The sequence below is a fragment of the Podarcis tiliguerta genome (genome assembly GCF_965153285.1).
Source record: "Podarcis tiliguerta genome assembly, chromosome: 8".
NCBI lineage: Eukaryota > Metazoa > Chordata > Lepidosauria > Squamata > Lacertidae > Podarcis > Podarcis tiliguerta.
This window is the reverse complement of record NC_139541.1, coordinates 63,013,586-63,032,609: the sequence shown is the minus strand read 5'-3', so window position 1 is coordinate 63,032,609 and position 19,024 is coordinate 63,013,586. Positions and strand designations below refer to the sequence as shown.

The 19,024-nt window shown below is 48.8% G+C and overlaps 1 protein-coding gene across 2 annotated transcripts in view; it reads right to left on the bottom strand.

The window, feature by feature from the left end:
* Nucleotides 1-19,024, bottom strand: part of FGR (FGR proto-oncogene, Src family tyrosine kinase) — a 57,134-nt gene that overhangs the window by 2,963 nt on the left and 35,147 nt on the right. The window contains exons 2-9 of one of the 2 annotated variants that reach the window (XM_083455452.1): nt 14,050-14,110; nt 7,763-8,027; nt 6,514-6,616; nt 5,493-5,591; nt 5,066-5,169; nt 4,316-4,465; nt 1,598-1,753; nt 122-301 (exon numbers count right to left, since the gene is read on the bottom strand). In XM_083455452.1, coding sequence (XP_083311578.1) covers nt 122-301; nt 1,598-1,753; nt 4,316-4,465; nt 5,066-5,169; nt 5,493-5,591; nt 6,514-6,616; nt 7,763-8,015 — 1,045 coding nt within the window. In that variant the 5' untranslated portion in view covers nt 8,016-8,027; nt 14,050-14,110. Of the gene's footprint in view, nt 1-121; nt 302-1,597; nt 1,754-3,177; nt 3,343-4,315; nt 4,466-5,065; nt 5,170-5,492; nt 5,592-6,513; nt 6,617-7,762; nt 8,028-14,049; nt 14,111-19,024 lie in introns of both variants that reach the window. The other variant, XM_083455451.1, reaches the window with a different exon arrangement.

Here is a 19,024-nt window from a genome sequence, read left to right as displayed (position 1 = left end):
TCTCCCGCCCTTGAGCTTCCTGGGATGCCCCTGGGTTGCAGCTAGTTGCTTGCCTGCCACCCGGAAGCCTTGGCGCCCTCCCACCAGCCTTGACCTTGGCCATGCCAACATATGGCCGCACCTTGGCTCATGAACTCAGTGACGATGTAGATGGGCTCCTCCGACACCACCGCGTACAGCTGCACCAGCTTGTCATGCCGAAGGCGCTTCATGATCTGGGCCTCTTCCAGGAAGGCTTCCGGAGACATGGTCCCTGGCTTCAGCGTCTTCACCGCGACTTTCGTGGTGCCGTTCCAGGTCCCTGGAGCCAGCGGGAAGCACGGGAAAGAGTCACCGAGGGGGGTGGCGAGGGGGCCCCCACCAGAGCGAGGACACTTCCTTGCGCTCTCCCACCTTGACCCACGTGGAGATGGAGATGGATGGGAGGGGGAAGTTATGCCAGATCAGGATGGTGCCCCCTCAGCAGAGAGGTGAAACATGTGTGGGATGGAAGGAATGCCCTCCTTCTGAAAAACCCAACCCAGAAGGGCCAATTCCCCTGCTTCCACCCTTGTCTAACTTCCTAGCTGAAGAGCAATCCTTTTCCAGTACATGTATGTCCTCCTCATTTGTTCTGTTTTGCTAGTAGTAGGGGAGGGGCCAGGAACTATGCAGCACACTGGAAGGCTCAGTCCCCGAGCAATGGAAATCCAGCTCAAGCATGACCCCGCCCCATAGGAGCCAACACCTAGTTGTTGAGGTCCCTTCGCCCCCCTCCCAATAAAATGGGAGGCCTTGAAGTTGATGGTCCTTGCCACTCTTGTGATAGATTATGCTGGGTGGAGCTTCTCCCTGCCCCCCAAATTTTATTCAAGTTGGCACCCCCGCCTCGCCCTCCCTACTTTGCAAGCAGCCGGCTTCTGAGAGTTCACCACTTCTGACTCTGAAGGCAGCAAGGGCCAAAAAGAAGCACTTATATTTAAACAAAGAAACGAAGAGTTTTGCTTCTCAGGAAGTTGCAGATCCAGTACTAAACCCTGTGGACTGATCACTGAACATCACAGCTCTGCAGGGTGCGATGCACTTACTGGCTGCTCTTAAAAGCTACGAGGAGTGGTCTGCACCAAGAGAGACCCCCTGAGCCTGTTCTGAATAGGAAGAATAGCAGTAGCAGAAGACCTTTCCAGGCAGAAGATTTTGCCCTGCCTTTCCACTCTGAGATCCTTGTGACTGGAGATGCCAGTGACTAGATGAAGGATGGGTCACCTGCGGCTCTCTAGAGGTTGCTGGACTACAACTTCCACCATCCCTGACTGTTGGGCCACACTGGCAGGGGCTGATGGGAACTGGAGTCCAACAACTTCCAGAGAGCCACAGGTTCACATCTCCTGGGTGACGTCTAGGACCTTCTATATACAACGCATGCGTTGTCCTGCTGTTGAGCTACAGCCTTTCCAAAGGAGGCAGGATACTGATCTTTCCTAGGTATAAAATCAGCAGCACCTCCCAAAAGTTGCCTGATCCTAAAATGCCCTCTCATTCCATGGGCTTCCTCCACCCACCTCCAACTCATGTGGCCTCCAAGCTACAGAGTGACCCTGGAAGGCCCCCACCTTACCCATCCACACATCTCCAAAACATCCCATGCCAAGCTTCTTGTCAAAGCGTATGGACTCGCGCAGGATTTCCCAAGCGTCCTTAGACAGGCCCATAGTCTGGGGTTTCGGAAAAGGGCACACCCTGGTTAGTAGTTGGCAGAGACCATCATTGTACTCTGTAATGGATGGAATGGGGTGGGATGGAGAAGGTGGGAGAGAGAGAGAGAGAATGCGAGATGGAAAATGGAGTGATGGATTCCACATGCACCCAGGAGGGACGGACAGGGCCCAGGAGGGGGAGGAAGAGGAGTGTGGCACCAGGCCCCATATTATATCAGGCAGAAGTATCTGCTTTGACCACTAGTTGGTGCCCTTGGCTTACTTTTAGAGCAGCCGCTCTCTGCACAAGAATAGATTTCCCTTTTTGACTTGCATAGAAAGAGAGCATTAGGGCAGGTTCAAGCTTGCCTGCAGAAATCACCTCCATAAAGTTAATGCCTGGCCACTCTTACCCAAGTTATTGATGAAGTGGCACCATACTACTGTATTGACGCTGTTTCGGTATTTACGCGAACTGCTTTGAGCGCGGATGGAGCATAAGAACATACAAAGAGCCTGTTGGATCAGGCCAGTGGCTCCTCTAGTCCAGCATCCTGTTCTCGCAGTGGCCAAGGAGATGCTTCTGGGATCTGAGCACAAGAGCCCTCTCTCCTCCTCTGGTCTTCAGCAATGGGCATTCAGGAGAATCATTGCCTCTGAACAAATCAACACAGGCTGATTGTAATCTCACCCTACGGTGACTTTTGCATGTTGGAATGAAGATGTTAAATCAGGGGTCACCAACCTACGGCCCGGGGGCTGGATAAGGCCCGAGGGATCCATTTATCCGGCCCGCGGCAACCCCCACTGCCGCCCATTCTTACTGGCGCGGCACAGGGACACGCTTCTGGGTCAGAGGAGCACCGGAAATAGCTTGTGCGCATGCACATGGGCCTCCTCTGACCCAGAAGTGCACTGGAAATAGCATGTGCGCACGCCTATGGGCATGCTCTCTCCAGCCCGCCACACGATCGTCGCTTGAGACACCGGCCTGAGGCAAGGAAAGCTTGGAGACCCCTGCGTTAATTCATGTGCATGTGCCCTCTTTTTCCTGTTTCTTCCCGAAAGGCACAATAATGTGAAGACGTTAGCAGCCCTTGATAGCAAGACTATAGCAATGGACACAGACTTGAATGGGTTTAAAAGAGAACTAGACAAATCCATGGAGAATAAAGCTATCAGTGTCTACTAGCCACGATGGCTGTGCTCTGCCTTCAGTCTGCCTCTGAACCCCCGTTTCTGGGAATCCCAAGTAGGGAAAGAGTTGTTGCACTCAAGTCCTGCCTGCAGGCTTCCCAGAGTCACCTGTCTGGCCACGGCGAAAACAGGATGCTCCATTAGAAGGGCCTTTGGCTTGGTCCAGCAGGGCCCACTGGATGTTCTTGAGATGCCACTTTGTGTGGGCATGCCCACCCCGTGACTGGCACTGGGCCTGGTGTCTTTGCCTTCTTCCTTCTCCCCTCTAGGGCTCCGTCTCCTCTGTTCTCGCGGTCAATCCTACCCATCCACACTTCCCCAAACTGCCCGTTGCCCAGTTTCTTGATAAGCTGCAGCGATTCGCGCGGGATCTCCCAAACGTCTTTGGTTTTGACGGACAGGTCCGCCAGCTTGGGCATCCCTTTGTGACATGGCACAGCCAGGCGGCAGCACAGCCCTGCAGCTCTCTCTTGAAGAAGGAGCCCCGGAAAGCAAGGATTGGGTGCGGGGGTAAAAAAAGGGGAATATACATTTTTTTTAAAAAAGGGGGGGGGGAGGAAGAAGAAGAGATAAAGAACAGTAAGAGAGCCAGTGCAGAACAAGTTGGTCACCAAGGGGGAAATGCCCTTTTACTACACAGAAACTGAAGCGGTAGCAAAACCATTGCACTCACTGGATTTGCCAGTAGCAATTCCCAATCCCCATAACCTATACCCAACAGGCAGCCGTTTCCCAGAGTTTCTCAGCACTACCAGGAGATGCTGAGGATTTGTCCGGAGCAAAGAGGAAGGACAATATTCCAAGTCCTAGGCTTAGAGACGAAGGATTCCAGCGGTGGAGGCTCCATTAGGGCATATGGGTCTTTGCTCCACCATCCTTGGCCGGCCCCCACCCTGTCACCCTTCCTGTCCAGGGCATAGCACTGCCTATCAGCTTCCTCCTCCTTAGACTCAATGGTGCCCCCTGTAGAACTCAGCAGGGAGGAGGGTAGGGACAAAACTAGACTGGCTCTGGCGCCCCCTACTGTTGGGCTCCCTGCCTTCCGTCCCACCAGTGCCAATGGATGTCATCCACCGCTGGATTCCAGGACACCACTTCCAGGAAGAGTTGAGCTTTGGCACCTCCACACAATACATTTAAAGCCCTCTCTTATATATAGTTTTATAGCAGGCTTCTTCCCCCAGAGAACCCTTGGAACTGAAGCTTGCTCAGGATGCTGACCCCACAGACCTACTTCTCCCAGCACTCTTGGCGAACTACAGTTCCCAGGATCCTCCATTGCTCTTAAAGAGGTATAAAGGAGTGCTTTCAATATACAGTGTAGAGGCGACCTTTGTGAAATGAAACATTCCAGCCATCTTCGAAGGGCTGGAGGAGGAGGGTCCAGAGTCCCTGTCTCTTCTTTGACGCTCTCCTGCTGATCCCTCCCCACAACACCCTACCTATATAATGCTGGACCAGCTGCTGCACCGTCTCAAACTGGGCCCGGGTGGTGATGTAATAGCCGCCGTTGTCCAGCTTCCGGATCTTATAATGCTTGACGTGGTCGCCCTTCACTTCATCCCAGTCCCGGATGGATAGTGAGTAGGCACCTAGGAGGAGGAGACCCGGAGGCAGAGGCGGGTCCCGAGGGAGGAGCAAAAGCAAAACGGAAAACATTCCTTAGACACTGATTGGTGCACAGTTGTGGAATAACCTATCAAAAGCCAGGGATGGAGAAGTCAAGGACCCACCCCTTCTCTGAAGCCCCGCCCTTCAGCTTTGAACTATGTATGCCGCACTGAGTTCCTTGGAGGAAAAGGTGGGAAATAAATGTAATAAAGGAAAAAATAATGATAAAGGAATGATCGAGACGTAATTGCACAGCAAGGCAGCAGGTGGTGCTGTACTCCATGAGGCCAAGTCAAAAGGGATTGCATTTCCCACCTATTTGGGAGATGAACCTTCTTCTTCCATAAGTTACTTTGATTTCTGTGTCCTCCCTGGGGTCTTTTAGGACCCTTCTGTTTGCACACCTAGCGTGCCCAAAGCACAGATGACCTGTTTAATGAGCTGTCATCCTGATCTGTTTACAGGGAGAATAGCTGACGTTTTTAAGCAGAGGTTGGACAGCCACCTGTCATGTAAGATCTAGTTGAGATTCCTGCATCGCAGAGGTTTGGACTAAATTACCCTTGGGAGAAAGGTGCTACCTTTGGTGGTCTCGCTCTCGCGGATGAGAAAAGTTCCCCGGGGGTTGCCATGGCACAGAAGCTGCCTCTCGGCATCCTTGCGGCCAATTTTCCCAAAGTACCATCTGGAAAAAGAAGATTTAGATGTGAATGCTTGGAGGCGGAGGGGAAGAGGACCTGGGCCAAGTTGCCAGCTTCTGTAGAGCAGAGAGAGGTTCAGTCCTTCTGGGTGCTGCTTCACCAGCGTGCTTCCTGTGGGGGAACAGACCCCTCTTCCCCACTCCTGTCGCTCAAGTTTGACCCCCTGGGGATGCAGGGAGATAAGTGATCTGGCCCGCCAGGCCAGAAAGTTTCCTTACCTGGCTAAAAGCAAATAATCACCTCCTTTGAGTACCTCTCCCCTTTCCCAGCCCCTGCATGCCCCCCCTCCAGGTGCCGCCATACTTACTCTTCTGCCTGGATGGAGTCCACAGGTGCCACGTAATTGCTAGGGATGTAGCCCGTCGCTCCTGTGTTGAGAGACCTCGCCTCCCACCAGTCACCCTCCCTGGAGAAACAGGAGAGAGAAAAGAAACCAGTGAACCATGAGGAAGGGTTGGAACTAATGACTCTTGCGCTCCCTTCCAACTCTACAGATCTATAAAGCTCACCCGGGTGGAGGAATAGCTTAGTGGCAGAACCCAGGCTTTTGCATTCAGAAGGTCTCAGGTTCAATTCCCAATGTCTGATTTTTCTTTTCTTTTCTTTTAATCTGTTTTAAACACTATTCTTTTCACCTGGTTGGTTCTATTGTATATTTTAATTAAGGATGAATTGGTTTTGTTTGTGGTTTTTATTAGGTAAAGGTAAATGGACCCCTGACCATTAGGTCCAGTTGCAGACGACTCTGGGGTTGCGGCGCTCATCTTGCTTTATTGGCTGAGGGAGCCAGCGTACAGCTTCCGGGTCATGTGGCCAGCATGACTAAGCCGCTTTTGGTGAACCAGAGCAGCACATGGAAATGCCGTTTACCTTCCCGCTGGAGCGGTACCTATTTATCTATTTGCACTTTGTGCTTTTGAACTGCTAGGTTGGTAGGAGCTGGGACAGAGCAATGGGAGCTCACCCCCATCGCGGGGATTGGAACCACTGACCTTCTGATCGGCAAGTCCTAGGCTCTGTGATTTAACCCACAGCACCTTTTAATTAGGTGTGGATTTTGTAGCTCATTGTATAGCTGTAAACCACTTAGAAGCCACTTATTTTATAATTATTATTTATTAAATATGTAGACCGCCCTTCATCCAAAGAGCACAGGGTGGTTCACAACATGGAAGTGGCATATAAATTAATAAGAATGCATGCACTGTCTCTCATCGGCCCCAGTGAGCATGGCCAGGGGCCAGGATTGGTGAGGGTTGTAGCTGAGCCAACTCTAGAGCACCAAACGTTCTTTAAGCCTTTAAGCCATACTATAAGCCAATACTCACATATTGTTAATTATGTGAAATTTCTCTCCTTTCTTGAACGTGAGGTCGTCCTCTGTTCTGGCTTCATAATCGTACAAGGCAACAAACAGGGTCACTCCTCCACCTGCAGGGGGCAGCAGCAGAAAGGCAGTGAGAGGACCCAGCAAAAGCTCCAGCTCACGAGAAATCCCCAGGTATGTTACCTATGAGCATGGTATTTCCTGAATTACAATCGGTCCACAGGAAATGCCAACGCCACCTGGGCTGCATCCAACAGGTTGTCCAGAAATAACTTTGTAAGCATAAAAGCTCAGATGCGAGGAACAAATGTGTGTTGTCGTGTCCCCCCCACCCTCCCGCATCTCTCCCTGGCCCTCAGGACTCTCTCCAGCCACTACTGCTCTCTTCCTATGCCACACTCCTCGCTGGCCCTGTTTTCTACTCCTCTTGAGTGCTTTTGTCTGACTGGCGTGTGTCCTTGAGCTCTGAATCCTGTGTCCAGTTCTGGGCACCACAATTTAAGAAGGATGTTGACAAGCTGGAACATGTGCAGAGGAGGGCGACCAAGATGGTCAAGGGTCTGGAAACCAAGCCTTATGAGGAACAGTTAAGGGAGCTGGGAATGTTTACCCTGGAAAAGAGGAGATATAGCCACCTTTGAATATCTGTAGGGCTGTCACATGGAGGATGGAGGAAGCTTGTTTTCTCCTGCTCTGGAGGGCAGGAAATGTGCCAGTGGCTTCAAGTTGCAAGAAGGGAGTTTCAGGAAGAACTTTCTGACAGTAAGAGCTGTTTGAAAGTAGGACAGTTTCCCTCAGGAAGTGGTGGACTCTCCTTCAATGGAGGCTTCAAAGCAGAGGTTGAATGGCCATCTGTCATGGATGCTTTAGCTGAGATTCCTGCATTGCAGGGGGTTGGACTAGATGACCCACAAAGTCCCTTCTAAATCTATGATTCCGTGATCATGCTGCTTGATTGCCTGATTGGAGGACAGAGGGGACTGTGTGTTTTTGTGTACCTAGCAACCATCCTCCTGTACAAAGTTAAAATTGGCATCCATTGCCCCACCCATGTTAACCTCTGGCTCCTCCCACCACTGGCATGTGGCCCCCAAAGGTTTGTTGAGAAGGAAATGTGGCCCTAGGACTGAATTGGTTTCTCCACCCATGACTTAGGCCTGCCCCAAAGGGTTGGCCCAACCAAAGCAAGCATTCGAGGCTTGCCCACCACCCCTGAGTCCTCTAGCTGCAGCCTTTCCTGAGAGACTGACCTGCAATCCCGGCTCCAGACATGGGGAGGGAGCTGGGATACAGGCTGGACCCCCCCATGAAGGCCGGAGTGGAAGGCCCCGAGGTCCCTGCCTGGAAGTTGTTGTAGTCGGGGATGCGCGTGAACGTGTTGGTGGGGTTCTGTGGGGTGGGGTCAGGATCGTAGCAGGAGTTGGGCTGCAGGTTTGCCATCCCATCGCCGCCATTGCTGGGGTTTTTATTGGGCCTCTTCCTTTTGCATTGCACACAACCCATCGCTGGCAGCACCTGAAATGGAATAAGAGAGACAGACGGAGAGAAGAGAAATTAGGACTGGATGAAACACCGAGGGCTGCAGGGACATTTCAGGGTATAGGAGTAGGGATGGGTTGGTTTTGTTTGCATTTAAATGAGAAACTACCTCATTTACACTTTTTTCGAACCAGAATGCGAACCAGAATGCGAACCAGAATCTCCAACCAAACAGTGCATACTGAAGAATAGTAACAGCATGTGATCTGAAATGTGGGGAAAGGAGCAACTGCCCCCCTCCACATTATTATTATTATTATTATTATTATTATTTAGGTGCTAGGCAAAAGCATTCCTCTTCTCCAAGGCCTTTGGCTGATTAAACAATCTGTGGCCTTTTAAACTGTGTGTGGTGGGGGATTAATGTTTCGTTTGTATTTTTATGTTTTTATATTGTCAACTGCCCTGTAATCCTCAGGTGAAGGGTGATATAGAATTATTATGATTATGATTACCTAACCTTCGCATAAGGTTATAGAACCATAAAATGGTAGAGTGGGACAGGAACATGAGTGTCATGTAGTCCAATCTTTCGCCCAACATAGGGCTCGAACCCACAACCCTGAAATTAAGAGTCTCATGGTCCCCAGACTGAGCTATACTCCCTGTGGGTGTGTTTTAGCAACTTGGAATACACTTTTAAAATCTGTTTAAAACAAAATATGGTCAAGAGAATACAGAAGGTAGTGTGTGTGTGTGTGTGTGTGTGTGTGTGTGTGAGAGAGAGAGAGAGAGAGAGAGAGAGAGAGGGAGAATGTGAAAGTCCAGGCCTAAAGAGCTGCATCTTCAGCATACAATGGAAAGTTCTGTACATAATGGAGGTGCCTGATGCACCTCTGTTGGAATGGAGTTCCACAACATAGGAGCTGTCCTCTCCTGGGCCGCCACCCTCCTGAGCTACTGAGGACAGAGGAACTACCAAGAAAAGCCTCCTGTGCTGACCTTAACATCCAGGAGGGTCTGTAAGGACCCTGACTATAAGCCATGAGGAGATGATATGATCATAAAGGGTTGCAGCTTTACTCCATCGCCCATCAGGAAAGGAAGGCTCTCGAGATCCGTCTGTGCAAGACATACAATGCCGTACAGGTGGGTGGGTGAGTGTGGAGATGGTGCAACATAACTTGAAGCTGGAGGCAGCGGAGGAAGAAAGGTAGCTTGCTGGCTTTATTTTTCTCAAGGACCGTCAAGCGGTGATTCTCTCCCCCTCCTCCCTCAACCACAGTTCTTCCTTTCTGCCACATGCCGGTTGCATGGCAACGTGTCTGGGACATCAGCTGAAGGGAAGAGACATGGTAGGCTCTATAGGGCCAGGAGTTCATGGAGAAAACTTGGAACAGTTCAGAATGGCCCCGTTGGAACTGGAGTTACTGGGTTGTATCCAGCTAAGTTTTACTCAGCGTAGACCCCCTGAAATTAAGGGACCTCTCAGTCATTTTCAGTGGTCTACTCTCAGTAGGACTAATGCTAGAGGTGGCCCATTAACAACCTAAGAAGAGCCTGCTGGATCAGGCCAGTGACCAACCAGAAGCTTGTGGAAAACCTATAAGCAGGATTCAAGCACAGGAGGCCCACCCCTACTGTGGTTCCAAGCAAATGGTATTCACATTAGGACTGCCAGACGTGTTTGTGGGGTTATTTTGGGGCCTGGGTGCCTCAAGGCACATCCACACCAGACAATGAGCAATCTCTTTGAATGGTCACCTCTGAAATTCAGTTTATGGAAATTCCAGGAGGGGAGAAGGCACTTGTGCTCTGGCCCTGCTTAGGGACTTCCCACAGGCGAGACCAGGATGCTGGGCTAAGTGCTCAAGGCCCGGAGAAAGTGTGAGGAGGATAGAGAGAAGTCAGCGCAGACATAAAGGGGTACAGGTATTGTCTAGGAATCTGGACGTCTCTTACTTTATCTGTCTAAACCCTATGAAAACCCCTATCAGCAAGCTGCGTTGCATCCGATTTTCCGGAATTGATTTCCAGTGACAAACTAAGCAATTGTTTTGGATGCCGGAATTTCAGGGAGGCTTCATTGACTGTGTTAACATATTGGAGAGAAAAACTACGGCCTGCATTTTTGGAGGAGGTGCACAGCACAGAGGAAGCAGAACATCTTGCCAGCTGGGTGATATTCCCTGCAATCCGGGAGACATAAAACTGAGCGCCTTCTGATCTCTCTCAGCCATCTGGAGTACAGATACAGTGAGAGAGAGAGAGAGAGAGGGAGAGGGAGGGAGGGCGCGCACACAGAAGAGGGAAGAAGATGTTCAGAACAAAAGCAAGGAAACCATATCCTGGTTCAATGTTCCACAAAATAAGGTGCCAAAGTTATGCTGCTCTAAGCCCATTGACAACCAGTTTATTGAGTTTATTCATTCCGATCTGTGTGCAGGTTGGTAAGAATGGCTGGTTAATTAGCATTAATTCTGAACAGATTGCGGGGGGGTTAGATGGTATTGCATCACAGGCGTAGCCAAGCTTGCCCCCCAATCAAGAAAACTACATTGCTAACTGAGGTTCTGCCCCCCCCGCCCCAACAAAAGGCCTGCCCCCGCCTAACAAAAATCCTGGCTACGCCCATGCATTGCATGAAAAGCGAGTGTTATCTTACACTTTCTAGTACATTTCTCCATCATTTTCCCTACAGCAAAAATTCCAATCTTTTGGGGAAACAAGTTTCTTGCATAAGACCTCCAAATCAACTGTAACTGTCCCTGTACCCTGACTTTGAAATTGACAGCATTTTAATGTAGTTTTCTGTTTCTTGGATGAATTTTAATTGTTTTTATTCTATGCATTTTTTTTATTTAAAAACCCAGAACATTTTACAGTGGTACCTTGGTTTGCAAACAGTCTGGTCTGCATACGTTTTGGATTACAAGCACGTCAAACCCGGAAGTACGTGTCCTGGATTGCAACCTTTTTTTGGATTACAACCCATTTTGGGGGGATTACAAAAAAAAAATATTTGGAGGCCCCATTGGCGAAAGCGCGCCTTGGGTTACAACCTGTTTTGGTTTACAAACGGACCTCCAGAATGGATTATGGTTGTAAACCAAGGTACCACTGTATCTCACACCGCTTAGAAATTGTGAATATTAAGCAGTATATAAATCAGTGGAGGCTGCACCTTCTTACAGCAGCCCGAATAGCTCTGTGTAAAGCATAGAAGAAATCTGACCGTGCAGAAATAGAAAATTAAGACTAAGATTCTAAATGTAGCTCAGATGGCCAAACTTGCAAAGATAATGATTATAGAAGGGTGGCAGTGAGATTTGTAGAAAAGTGGAGCTTGTTCATATATTGGAAAGAAAGGGCACAGGAGGCGATAAATCCATAGTGGTTATTAGGGGAGGTACAGTTTTAAATATATCGGAACTCCGGTTAGATAACAAAATATAGTCAGCTTAAGGAAATTCTGTTTAGAGCCCTGGTTGTTTAACAAATTAAACGAAACGATCAGGTTATCTTATATTGAATAATGTTGAATGAGTTTGCACAATATACATATTTAACATGAGAGCTTGCCACTCTAAAGAACCTTTGCTGCAGCAGGGATTTCAGTAGCCCAGCAATAAAAAAGTTTGAAAAAAGATATGTTTGTCCTTGTAGTTTAAGAACGGTTTTTGCTGAAGAAATAACACATACATTTGTGTGTCTCCAGAGGAACGGAGGCCTAGAACAATTCCACCTCAGCTGGGGGAATTTTATTTCCTCTGCTTTGGACTTAGATGCTCCACATTCACCATCTAAGCCAGCTTGGGAAATATGGGTGTCTTGATTTTGACTGCTGTGTGAGTATTCCTTTTTTGTTTTTGTATGGGGTACAATGTAATGCCCTGCTACTGTTCTTTTGGGTTGTCAGAAATAAATTTTAAAATGCTTTTTAAAAACGCTTTTGCTATTATTATTATTATTATTATTATTATTATTATTATTATTATTGATTACCAAGGTCTTGGGTGAGGTTACAACACGAAAACACAATATTAAAAACAACTTGCAACTTACTTACTTACTATGTGTCTTTAACGTTCATATAACATTTGTTTATTTATGGACAGATGAATTTAGTCTCAGTTATTTGCATTTAATGATTGAAAACACGCACACAATCAATACATAGAGATAGAGATCTATATACACACACCCCTGAAATATATAAAATAAACAAATCAGTCCCTGTATGGGCTGGAGGAGGGATTTTAATTTGCCCAGGGAAGGCAAAACAAAATCCACATGTGCCGCCCCCCCATGCCACCTTCAGAAAACAAGCTCTTCCCATCTTCATGGAAGGAAAGCGAGTGCAAAGCTGCATCCTAGACGGGCCCTTAGGCAGAGTCTGGATCTGCAAGTAGTGAAGGAATGCAGGCAAGGCACCCAGGAGGGGGTGGGGTGGGAGGGAGCATCTCTTAATCCGGAGTGACAGGGACATTAGAGACACCTGCCACCGACAGCCCTGGGTTAGTAGGACAGTGGGAAGCAAGTGAGGAATGGTTGGCGCTGGGTCGGGGGGAGGTTAGATATATATAAACATGCAGAGACAATAACATTGCCAGGGGTTTCTTCTCTCAGACACACACTGAGGAACCACGGCTGTTGTCTAGGGGATATTTCTCGTACAACCAATAACTGGGCCACATTGCAGCAATAAAACAATATATTTGTAGCCTTCTGTCTTGTTGCTTATTTGTGGGTTTTGAAACTGCATTTATTGTGGAGTGCCATTGATTGACCCCCCACACTGGAAAAGGGATATTGGGGGATTCTGATGAAAACGGAAGCAAAAATTGCTGGTATTTGCTTATTCATCCCCAGAAATCAATCCAGCAAAACAGGATTGGCATTTGCTCTCATTGCTTTCAGTCTGCAAACAATATGTAATTGATTGCGTTTTCTTCCCCTGTTTGCGTTGTCGGACCTTTGTGCTGAAATGAACGGGGAGGAATAATATAATGGCAATGTAATTTATGTAATTAATTATGTAAGTCAGTACTTTCACCGGTGGACAGCGAGACGAGTAACTTAGTTTTTTGTTGGAAAATGAGCTGCAGTGGAATGGAAACAGAGTTCCATGCAACAAATACAGGGCAGAACAAAAATTGATGTCTTCTTGCATCTCTACCCTGGAATATTTTGATCAGGGCTGGCTCCAGGATTTGGGGAGCCCTCAGTGGACCCCCTAGCCTGGGAGAGGCAGGACAAGCAAACTGTGATTTCATCTATGCTGCAACTGAGATTCTTGGGTATTCTGTGCAAGGTAGAAATGGTACAAATGTCAGGGCAGTGGTCCCTTTACTGGTCTTGTAGCCCAAGCAAATAACCAAGCTAGCCACCCTCTGGCGATGACCCTGTCTTTCGATAAATATTATAAATATTTTTTTTAAAGTAATATTGTCCCACGTTGAAAGGGACCATGAGGGTCATCTAGTCCAACCCCTACAATGCCCAACATGTCAGGATAAAGAAATGCATTTTAAGTGGACACTTTACCCTGGTATATCCACCTCCATCGTTCTGCCCGGACACTGAGGTCCAGCGCCAAGGGCCTTCTGGCGGTTCCCTCACTGCGAGAAGTGAGGTTGCAGGGAACCAGGCAGAGGGCCTTCTCGGTAGTGGCGCCCGCCCCGTGGAACGCCCTCCCACCAGATGTCAAAGAGAAAAATAACTACCAAACTTTTAGAAGACAACTAAAGGCAGCCCTGTTTAGGGAAGCTTTTAATGTTTAATAGGTTATTGTATTTTAGTGTTCTGTTGGAAGCCACCCAGAGTGGCTGGGGAAACCCAGCCAGATGGGCGGGGAATAAATTTTTTATTATTATTATTAATTATTATTATTATTATTATTATTTTCGGTACATGCTGCTTGGCCAGAGAACTGCATTATGAAATTCAGAAAAGTGCAAATTTCAAATTTCATTGTTTCGGAAACTGCAAATTAGGCTAAGTTTGCCTTTAGGATGTAAACTGACTCCAATTTCTCCCCTACCATCTGTCCACTTACCAGGCTGTCCCGTCAGGTCAGTGCTGCTGTGTCATGTCTCCTGCTGGACGGGAACACGTGCCTAAGAAAGAACAGCAGGAAAACAAACAGAAAGGGGCTTGGTTACTACCCAGAGATACTAAATCACATGCCCTACACTGTTATAGCCCCTCCAAGGTACAAGTACTTAGCACACTGGCATCCATCCATTGCAGTGTCCTTGCAGACAGGTAGGAATCCTTATGTTACAACTCACAACACAGGCGACACAGATGATGGTCCCATTCCTCTGATGGACATTGCAAAGGACATTGCAAGTCTGCATTGCATTTACTGAGCTTTTATTGTCTTGCACAAAGTTTACGCAGAGGGTAGATTATACCTGGCCTTTATGGAGCACTTGTTCTGATTTGTTTGTGAGGTTATAGAACCTTGCAATCTGGTCATTATAAGGACAAATGTTTAAGAATTAGTGCCTGAGTTTGATCTTCATTTTCCTCTTCCCTCCCTATCCCTTTCCCCTTCTGTGTCATGTTTTGGTTTTTTTTAACTTGAGAGCCTGTGGGCAGAGACCAGCTTGGATTAATTGACTGTATGTAAGCCACTCTGTGAGCCTTTTTAGAGTGGGGTACAAATGCTCTAAATAAGTAAATAATAATAAATATTAATAATAAGCATTTGTTCTGCATTCATCCTGAATTGCTTGCAGGGTGCTTATAAGTCTTCCTGTTGTTAATTAATTCCACACTTTCCGATTCATTTCCCTGTCACTTTCCAAACTACAAAAAGTCTCTTTTTAAAAAAAGGTATGTTTGTTGTGCTAGGGCAACAGAGTCTTTTAATCCACTCTGAAGGCACAACACTAAAGTTCTGGTATTCACTTGAATCCCTCCTGCAAAACACTGAAGTGTTGTGACGTGGGGTTTGTGATTTCAGCTCTCTTGACATAATCTGCTGGAGACAGTTCTCTAGTAACACTTCTTTATTACAGCAAACAAGACTGAAGACTGAGGAGGGGAAAGCTACATTTATAGGGACAGGGGACTAGCTAGAAAGGATACATTTTGGAGGGAACAATATCAGGCAATCACAGTCCTGCCTTTTGGAGGAAACCAATAAGACAGAGGATCCAAATACAGCAGTTTAAATGAACCAATAGTAGCTGTACCCCCTGAAACCAAAAGGCAGTTACTTTACCCTAATGCAAATATAGACAATAATAATACAGATATAAAATCCTTTGACTCAATACACAACACCCCTCCCCCCCTAGTGAGCACAGCAGACGTAATCTCTCAGGTACTGTGGGGTCCTACAACTTCTACTTGATCTCCTGACAACAGGCGTTGCCGGTTCTGGATTGGGTGTTACCTGTGGTAGAGGGGCTGCTATAGGGGTTTCCTCAGGAACAGATGGAGTCCCAGACATCTCAGGGTTCCCTACCTGTACCTCGTCATCATGAGGACTAGCAGACCCTGGTTCATTTGCTGAAGCCCCTGGTGACTGCACCCCTGGGCCATTTTCACTCTGGTCTTGCAGCTCTGCGTCGTTAGCCAGGGATGAATTATCTGACTCCTCCCTGCTGAGCGCCCGGCGCCTCAGCTGATCTATATGTCTCTTCCAAACTTGCCCATTTTCCAAGGTTACATAATAGGACACAGGTCCACTAGCCCGGGTGACCACACCAGCCACCCACCGCGAACCTCGTGAATAGTTCCTCACCCAGACCAGATCTTCAGGGGCGAGATACCTTGTTGTGTCAGTCTCAGCCTGGGGGGTTGCTCTTGAATTATGGTTTGGCATTTTATCCGGGTGGACATAATCCAGCACCGTTACTAGTCTTCTACCCAAGAGCAGCTCAGCTGGCGACTTGCCCGTCGCAGTACACGGCGTCGCATGCTGCAAAAATAACATTCGCGCGATGCGAGCTGACCAGTTACCCTCCATTAAGCGCGCAATGGATTCTTTGGCTGTTCTTACCATGCGCTCAGCCTGCCCATTGGAGGATGGGTGAAAGGGCGCGGATGTGACCCCTCTTATGAAGTTATCAGCCAAGAATGCCCTGAATTCTTGGGATACAAAAGCTGCCCCATTATCTGATACAATGGTCTCAGGTAACCCGTGGGTTGCAAACAGCTGCCTCAACACCTTGATTACGGCAGCTGATGCCATGCTAGGGACCATCGCCACTTCTAACCATTTGGAATATGCATCGACGACAACCAAAAAGACCTTCCCCTGGAATGGCCCAGCAAAATCTAAGTGCAGCCGGCTCCAGGGAGATCTGGACTGCTCCCACCAGTGAACTGGTGCTCTGGCCACTTCTGGCCGCACCTCTTGGCATGCCTTACATGTTCGTACCCATTGTTCTATGTTCTGGTCCATTCCAGGCCACCACACATAACATCGGGCTAGCGACTTCATCCTGACCATTCCCGGGTGTCCCATGTGAAGCGTCTCAAGCACCCTGTTTCTCAGTGGTGCTGGGATGATCACCCTATCACCCCACAGGAGACAACCCTTATGCATGGACAACTCGTGCTGCCTTGTCGCATAAGGCCTGAATTTGTCTTCATGCGGACCACCTGGCCACCCCCTCCCCACCCAAGTGAGCACACGGGAGAGAACAGCATCTTTCCTCGTTTTCTCAGCTATATCAGTAGCCGTTACAGGAGCCCCCGGAAGTGTTTCCAGCATCATTATGTGCTCCGCTGGAGCGGGATCCTCATTGCTCCCGCCAGGAAGGGGCAATCGACTCAGCGCATCAGCGTGGCACAACCGTTTCCCCGGCACATGGGTCAAGGTGTACTGGAACCCGTTCAGGAATATAGACCAACGCAACATTCTGGGGGAGAGAATTTGTGGCGTTTGTTTGTTCGGGTTGAACAACCCTAACAGTGGTTTGTGGTCCGTTTCAATGGAGAAATGGCGACCGTACACATAATCATGGAACTTTTTGATTCCTGCCACAATTGCAAGCGCCTCTTTGTCAATTTGAGCATAGTTGCGCTCCGTGGGCGACAACGTACGGGAATAGAAAGAGATGGGCTTTTCCGACCCATCCAGTTCCCTATGACTCAGCACCGCCCCCAGGCCGTATTGAGAGGCATCACATGCCAGGACCAGCGGCTTTGACTCATCATAATGAGCAAGGACGCTCCCGCTACTCAGCATTCTTCGCAAGGAGTCAAAAGCCTTCTGCTGCCCCTGCCCCCATCGCCACACATTCTTTTTCTGCAACAGTCTATGTAATGGTTCAGCTACCGAAGCTTTATGGGGTAAGAACGAATGATAAAAGGTAATAAGTCCCAGGAATGACTGCAACTCCGTCTTGTTCTGTGGTCGTGGTGCCTCGATGATGGCCTTAATCTTAGCATCTGTGGGGTGGATGCCTGATGCATCAATTTTAAACCCCAAGAAATCCACAGCTGGCACCCCAAAACTGCATTTTTCCTTTTTCAGTTGCAACCCCACCTCCTTGAACTTGAGCAACACTGCACGGACACGCGCAACCAGTTCCTGTGGGTCTTTTCCAGCAATCAAAACGTCATCAAAAAATGGCAAGACCCCCGGCAGACCTCTTAACAGGCGTTCCATGAGCCCTTGAAAAATCCCTGGGGCCACACAAACTCCAAATTGTAATCTGTTAACTCTGAACGCCCCTTTATGTGTGACAATAGTCTGTGCTTCCGCTGATTGTGGGGTTACTGGCAGCTGTTGGTAGGCTTGTGCCAGGTCAATTTTGGCAAACACCTTGCCCCCAGCCAGTTTAGCCAACAGATGTGATACGACTGGAATGGGGTATGAGTTTCCCCTGAGTGCCTTATTGATAGTACATTTGTAATCTGCACAGATCCTGACTTCCCCATTTGCTTTAAGGGGCGTGACGATTGGAGTCTCCCACTTAGCAGAGTCCACGGGTGAGAGAACTCCCTGCTTGACCAATTTATCCAGCTCTGCTTCGATCTTGGGTTGCAGTGCAAATGGCACTCGCCTTGGTTTGAGTCGGATTGGGGCCACCCCAGGGTCCAACTCGAAGTCAACTGGGGGCCCTTTATAACAACCCAGTTTTCCATTAAAGAGACCAGCAAACTCTTTGCATAATGCCTCGCTCATCTCAGGGCAGGTTTGGATTGAATTAAGCCCTGATATACTCAGTCCCAGGGCGGGGAACCAGTCAGTGCCCAGGAGACTGGGGCGACTGCCCTTCGCAATCACCAGTTTGAGTACAGCCTGTTTGTCCCGGAACTGAACTCTCACGGCACACATTCCCATAACATGGATGCGGCCCGCTGAGTATGACTGCAAGGTTGCCGGGAAGGGCTCCAGAGGGGGCAACTTACCCCTGGGGAAGAATGTCCTCGCGGTCTAGTCCGACACGATAGTGAATCCAGATCCGGAGTCCACCTCCATGTCGCACTGCTGACCCTCAATCTTCACCTTGACGTGTGCCTTGCCTTGCGCTGGGAACTGCACGACCCTCCCGTTGATCTCCGTTACATAGTGGCAGTCCTTTAGAAAATGGGTTGCTGTGGGCGGTCTGCGATGCTCCAGTCTAGGTGTTCCTGTCGCTCCCAACGCCGCCGATCTACAGACCCTGGCGATGTGACCTGTCTTTCCGCACGTCCGGCACATAGCATCCCGGAAACGACAACTCTTCCGCTCATGGTTTCCGCCACAACCTGGACACCTGCCTCGGTGATCTTTGTGCACTGTGCAGGCCTGACGCACTGACTCGACCCCACGGACTGGGCTCTGGCTCGGAGTAGCCTCTAGCTCGTCCATGGCATGCGCAACTTCTATCTGTGGCTTAGGGGCCTTGCGACTGGCATCAAGCTCCTCTCTTTCATAATTCTCCGTGGCGGTGGCCTCCTTCAAGGCTGAAGCAAGGGTAACCTCTTCTTTAGCCACGATGCGTCTTCTGGCTTTCTTGCTGCTCAGACCACCGATAAACCGATCCAGGAGAGTCTCTTCCAGATTTTGGAAGTCGCAGTGC